At 48.9% G+C, this 6,517-nt stretch overlaps 1 protein-coding gene across 1 annotated transcript in view; it reads left to right on the forward strand.

Annotated features, from left to right (window-relative positions):
• Positions 1–5,716, forward strand: part of LOC111156661 (bone morphogenetic protein 6) — a 147,959-nt gene extending 142,243 nt beyond the window's left edge. The window contains exons 5-7 of the mRNA XM_022517690.1: positions 3,384–3,460; positions 4,252–4,362; positions 4,459–5,716. Of these exons, the coding sequence (XP_022373398.1) occupies positions 3,384–3,460; positions 4,252–4,362; positions 4,459–4,608 (338 nt within the window). The 3' untranslated portion in view covers positions 4,609–5,716. The remainder of the gene's footprint in view (positions 1–3,383; positions 3,461–4,251; positions 4,363–4,458) is intronic.
• Positions 5,717–6,517: the final 801 nt, after the last annotated feature.

A 6,517-nucleotide genomic window follows, 5' to 3' on the forward strand; every position in this document is an offset into this window, starting at 1 on the left:
TTCATGTGGCTAATGATTCCAATCATGGCCCCCAGTACACAGAAGGCATTTGGGGGGATGTTTACTTTGTGGAGACCCAAGCCAACTGAGGTCAGGCAGGGAAAATTCCAGACAGGATCACAGATCATCTAACCCAGGACAACTTCAAGAGTGCAAGGAACCAGGGCCACAGAGTCTTCAGACTTGCAGCTGGCTGGAGAAGAAGAGGTGCCAGGAGAGAGGGCTTCAGGGAGGTCAGAAGGGCCAGGATGGGAGCTCCTGCCTCCCTTCTCCCCACGGGTGTGGGCAGGGCTGAGCCACACGGAACTGTGACGAGAAACATCCACTAGCCATGTGCGCAGCAGGTAGACAGAAGATAGGGCTTTTAATGAACAAGGAGTGGCCTTCCAGGCTATTCTACAACAGGCCAACTTGGGCCTTCACACTGACCGTTCCCACATGCAGATATTCTTCCCCTGAGAGCCTCCTGCCCTGTTGCCAATATTCCTGCAGGTCTCTGCTCAGAAGACACCTTATCAGAGAGACAGGCCCACCAAGCCTGTAGATAGTGACCTCCCTCCCGCCCTTGTGCTCTGCACTCCCTATCCCCCAATGACCCAGTCAAGGCCCTTCTTGACTATGTAGAAGAGAAGCAGACTTGAATTAAAATGAAAAATTAGCGTATCAGGAACCCATCCAACCAACAAGAAGGCTGGAGAACCAAACAGGAAATCGAGTGATCCAGCTCAGACCTGGTCACAAGGACAATGTGGTTTGGATGCCATCACCCGGAACACTTGCCGCCATGCTACCCATTCTCGGTTTCCCCTTGGGGTCACTCCCTCAAAGGTGGGGGCATCTACATGGCTTTAATCAAGTCAAGAGCCCGTACTCAGTGGCCAGGGGACGAAGGCAGGAGCCCTCTGATGGGAGATGGGGCCTCTATTCCCACCTGTCTAGGAATTTCTCCACGTAAGAAGTATTCTTGGAAGCTGGGTAGCCCACACAAAAACATATCCAACATAGCCGGGTATGGAATTCTGGGTTGATGGCATCATTCTTATGGTATTAAACATTGTATGTTGTAGATTTTTGTTGCAAAGAAGTTAACTGTCCATTTGCCTTGTGTTCCTTTGTGGCAAATTTTCTTATCTTCTGATAGTTTAAGAATTCCTCTGCATTTAACGTACTACGTTTTCACCATGTGTGGCTGGATTGCAATTTATTTACTCTGCTTAGTGTGTAGGCACCAGTGTGCCTTTCCAATATAAAGATGTTTGCTCTTCTTCTAGAAAATTCCCACACATCCCAATGTTCAGTTGTTACTCCCCTGATATTCTCTTCAGAAATTCATTGGCCTTTTCATTCTGTCTTCCATTATCTCTTTATAGAGAGGGAGTGGTACCCTTGAGCCTCTGCACTCTGAGTTTTAGTTGGGGACGTTTCTTCAAATTCATTGTTCCGCTCTTTAATCCTCTCTTCATTTGTGTCTAATCTGATGTTTAACCCATCCATTAATTTTTACCTTCAGTAGAACTTTATAAATTTCCATTTCGTTCCTGTCCACCTGTTCTTTTATCATGTTTTTTTTTTTTCTCCATATGTCCTTGTTGTAGGGTTTCTGTTTCCTATTTTATTTCTTCCATTATTTTATATATTCTTTTTGTAATCCCACTTGGGAGACTACTCTTGCCTGTGGTCCCTGTGTTTTTTCTTATATTCTAACTTTTGGGATAGTTTCTTTGTGTGCTTGATGTTTTCTTGGGGGATTATTTTCAGCAGGTTTTCGTCTTGCTTTGTGGGGTGGTGTTTCGTGGGTGGTTTTTGTGTTTGTGTTTTACTGGGAGTCTTTGGTTTCCTCCACTGTGAAAATTTCCCTCCAGTGTGGCTTTGCAGTCATGTCTTCTGGGTACTTGGAATGATAGCTCGGGTGGTTCTGCAAGCTGAAGAAGGCAAGAAGGGAGAATGAATAAATTTGGGATGATGAAGCCACCTCAGAAAGGTAGCCTGTCTCTCCTCCCAGGGCAGGTGACCGAGCCGAGTCAGTACTGTCTGTCTCTTGCCTCACTCATGAGATCTTCGTGTCCTATATTACTTCAGTGCCAAGAGGCCCAGGAGTACAAGTAACAGGAAACCTAGTGCAAATAGGCTTTAAACAATTAGGTAGTTCGTTGGCTCGTGTGATTAAACAGGGGAGAGAAGGCATGCGCGTGACCTCAGGCTCTTGTATCTATCAAAGTCCATTGCAGATTAAGAATCTTTCTCTGGAGCCTTCTTTTTCATCTCTGAAACACCACTACCAGTTGATCCTTGGGAATCATAGTTTTGAACATGTCTCTCTCTGGCTCAAACCCTTTCTTTGCAGGCTTACGTCACCATTTTGGTTGGTGTTCTAGGCCATTCATTTCCACAGCTTTACCTCCTCTGATTGGTTCTTCTTCACATATCCTTAACTTCCTTCCACCAGAACCACTCACTTCTCCTCTGGCTTCCACCCTTAACTGATCCTTCCCTGGACTCCCAGTGGGACTTCTCCATAACACTTGCCCACAGCGCCCACACTGTTGTCTATCTGAGTTAGTTGTGTCCATGTCCCACACCACCCCTTCGTCTCTCCAATTTCTTGGAGGATGCAAGCCTCATGTCACTTATTTTCCTATTTCCCATGGTGCTTAGCGGAGGACACCTCACGGAAGAGCTGCTCCAGCTGGCCTCAGTGAACCTGGGCCATCCCGTCCTCTAGGCTGGGGCAGCTTAGCAGCATCTGCATCATACGTGCTAGAACAGGCTCTCACAGGACACCACTGGCCTAGGAGTCTGCTTTGGTGCAGGTCAGAGGGCTCAACCCTGGAAGTGAGCCTGGGGACTGATGCCAGAGAGAGAGCAATCCCTGCTGCCCTGTCTCCCTCTGTCTCTGACTCCCTCTTGGTTACCCTTCCTTCGGGATGCTTTCCTGATCCAGCTATCATCACAGCCCCCGCCCTGTGTGAATTATAGGGAATCCCACCTGGTATGGTTGTCCTGTACTGTGAATACAGTGTCTTCCAAGTAAGGGCCCGAGGGGTGTTGTAGGGCCTCTTGCTGTGCCCTCTCCACAGGCCCTGCATTCAGCAGGGGCTCACAATGCCCATCTGTTGGTCAAGAGTCCTTTGAAGTTGATAATGACCTTGTGTGCCAGTCTGCCCAGCACTCACCCCAGAGTAAACAAGAGGGCATGAGTGAGAATCTGGGAGCCACAGGGAACCTGATGGAGCTGTTTGGGGCCCATGTTTGTGTTGCTCAGAGGTCTTGTTCACTGCTGTCATTAGCCTCCTACAGTGCCTGGCCCATGGCAAAGCTTCCCACATCCATATTTAAATGAAAGAATGAATGAGTTAATGGGTGCATCTTACCTCCTCCAACAGATTACAACAGCAGTGAGTTGAAAACGGCCTGCAGGAAGCATGAGCTTTATGTGAGCTTCCAAGACCTGGGATGGCAGGTGAGTTCTCTGGACCACAACGGGGACTAAGATCCTTTCCCATCTTCATGGCAGTGGCTGTCCTCGAAGAACTTGAGCTTTAGGGCTGAGATGATTCCCATGTGAAGGGACTTGGGAGCTCTTCTGAATGCCTGGGCTTCTGGAGGAACGCAGAGGAAGGGTCAGCCTACTTGTGTACCCCCCACACCCTGACACCTTCCCAGGGAGCCAGGTTCCCAAGTTCTGTGTACCTCAGAATCAGTCCCACAGTTTTCAGTGCTCTTCCCCCATTCTTCCAAAATCCATGAGGCGCTCTGGCGTTTGTGTTTTGAGAAAGGGTTGGAAAAACTGATCTAACAGTTACCCAATGCCTATAAATTGACTCACCTGAATCATCTAGAAGAGCACAAATGGTTAGCCCACACCTGAGAGCTGCCACGAGTTCATAAGAAGCGAATGCTAGGTGACAAGTAATAGGAAATCGAGTTTCTGTATGCAGATGGCGTTATGATGACAGGGCGTACTCAAGGCTCTTTTGGGTCTGGGTGCAGGAAGCCAACCCGTGCTTCCAAGCCTAGAAGGTGGGTAGCAGCCAAAGGCTTTGTGGGCCCGGGAAGGGGGAGAGTGCTCTGGAGCCAGATGAACTAGGCTCACCTGCTAGCTTTTGCCACTGGAACGTGCACTTGGCCTCCCTGGGTCTGTCTGTCCACCTGTCCTATGTGAGGAGTACCTTCTCACCGGGTTCCTGAGAGCACAGGTGACCTGAGGAATGTACACTGATCACATGTGCTATCCTTTTGCTTTCACCTAAGGACTGGATCATCGCACCCAAGGGCTACGCCGCCAACTACTGTGACGGAGAATGCTCCTTCCCACTCAACGCGCACATGAACGCAACGAACCACGCGATCGTGCAGACGCTGGTGAGTGCCCAGGGACCCCTCTCATGTTAGAGGCAGCAGTAAGCCGAGACCAGGCATGGCTTCTAACGGTGCCTTTCCCCTTCTGTCTCGCAACAGGTTCACCTTATGAATCCCGAGTATGTCCCCAAACCATGCTGCGCGCCAACCAAACTGAACGCCATCTCAGTTCTTTACTTTGATGACAACTCCAATGTCATCTTAAAAAAATACAGGAATATGGTTGTCAGAGCTTGTGGATGCCACTAACTCCAAACCAGCTGCTGGGGACACAGAAACTGACTTGGGTTCCCAGGTGACATCTGCCTTAAGAAAAACATGCAGGAGCACGGTGAAGGGGGAGGCAAGGCTTTGAAGCTGCCCCAGGCTGGCCGGTGCCTTAGTGCCCAAGATTTTCAAGGGCCTCGTGGAGAATTGGCTCACGCAGTACATAACGTGGGTAGATGCTGGTCTGCAGGAAGTGGGGCTTGGATGTCTGTAGTGTGAAGTCTGGGAACTTTAGAAACATAACATGGAAGCGTTCCCCCCACACACAAAAAAAGAAGAGCCCATCAGAATTAGTTTTAGCTTTAGATCAAGCTATTTGTGGTGTTAGTGAGTCAATACGGAAAATCATCTTAAAGGAGTAAGGGTATTCTTGGCTAAAGTTATCGGCCCGTTCTGTAGCATCAGAAGTAGGTCTGTAAAGATAACTGGAATTGGGGGGAGCTCCCCTCTTCACAGCCGGCCTCCGCGGGGCAGTCTCACACAGGGTCAGCAGCCCGGGCCACCCCAGGGCTGTGTGAAGTGCCTTTTCTCTCCACCCCGGCCCTTAGCATTTGTGCTGGAATTCTGTCGATGTGAAAATACACTTCCTTTGGTCAAACCAACCATGTCATTTCCACACCGCACCCCCCCCCCATTAGCTGTTCTCCTTGCTAGCGCCCACAGCTGAGCGAGCGGGTATTGGGGTGAGGCCGCAGGGGGCAGGTCAGCCAGGTGCCGCAGGAAACCAGTGCTGCGCCCCTTCTGTCGCGGAATAGCTCTTGGAAAAGCACATGAACTCCAGGAACGTCAGCTCTAATAATTCACCTATTTCAGTCAAATGGTTCTTTACCTTTTCCTTGACAGCATGCCAGGTGGCAGGGTTAGAACCCAAAAAGGAAACAAAATGGGGAAAGACCCTCTCCCCCCCCACCCCGGCCCACCAGGAGAGGGTCTGGATGGGCATGCCATTAGGAACCCAAATCCCAGTTTTCTCTTGTAGAAAGGAAGACTCAGATGAAATCATAGAATATTTTCTTAAAGTGTCTTTTTCACAATCATGTACTAGGAAGCCAATTTCATACTAAACTGATTAAATAATACATTTATGATCCAAAACTGTTTGCACTTACAGCTTTTTTGTAAATATAAAGTATAATTTATTGTCTATTTTATATCTGTTTTGCTGTAACATTTAAGGAAAGACCAGACTTTTTTTTTTTAAAAAAAGAGTTTATTTAGAAAGTATCATAGTGTAAACAAATTGTACCACTTGGATTTTCTTTTAATACAAGACTCATGATGCAAAGCTGAAGCCACTCATGAGGATTGTGCTTCTCTAGAAAGTTGGGGTTTTTAAAAGAACATCTGTGAACCATACATAATTAATAAAGATTTCCTTTAAGGCAGAGGCTGGCCGAGATCCTGCTCTGTTGTCTTCTGCCGCAGACAGCAGAAGTGGTCTTGTTTCTCAGATTCCCACCACCAGTGACCGCGTGTGCACAGACCGCGCCCACCCTGAGCATGGGCAGTGGGGCAAAGAGTGTTGGAGACAGAGGGATTATGAGAAGTAACCTGATGGCAAAGAACATTCAGGTACATATCTTAAGGGAGCCTAGTCTGACGGGTGCTTATTTTCAAGTGTGACAGTAAAAGTGCTGAACAACCAGGACGACATGGCTTATGAGGGTGCCCGCATGGGCAGTACTACAGCCCGGGTCAGCCCTGACCCAGCCCCGCCTACCTCAGACTTTGGCCTTGAGGCCAGCTGAGTCCCACTCATGACACACACAGAGCTGACCTCTTCCGAGGCAGACAGAGCACAGTAAGCCCCTACACCAACTTGGAGCTGCCTACAGCTGGTGGGTCTCCCTGGTCCCGAAACCCGGGCCTGGGAAGGCTCACCTCAGCCCTC

This window comes from Enhydra lutris, unplaced genomic scaffold (assembly GCF_002288905.1).
Source record: "Enhydra lutris kenyoni isolate GAN:26980312 unplaced genomic scaffold, ASM228890v2 scaffoldscaffold48, whole genome shotgun sequence".
Classification (NCBI taxonomy): domain Eukaryota; kingdom Metazoa; phylum Chordata; class Mammalia; order Carnivora; family Mustelidae; genus Enhydra; species Enhydra lutris.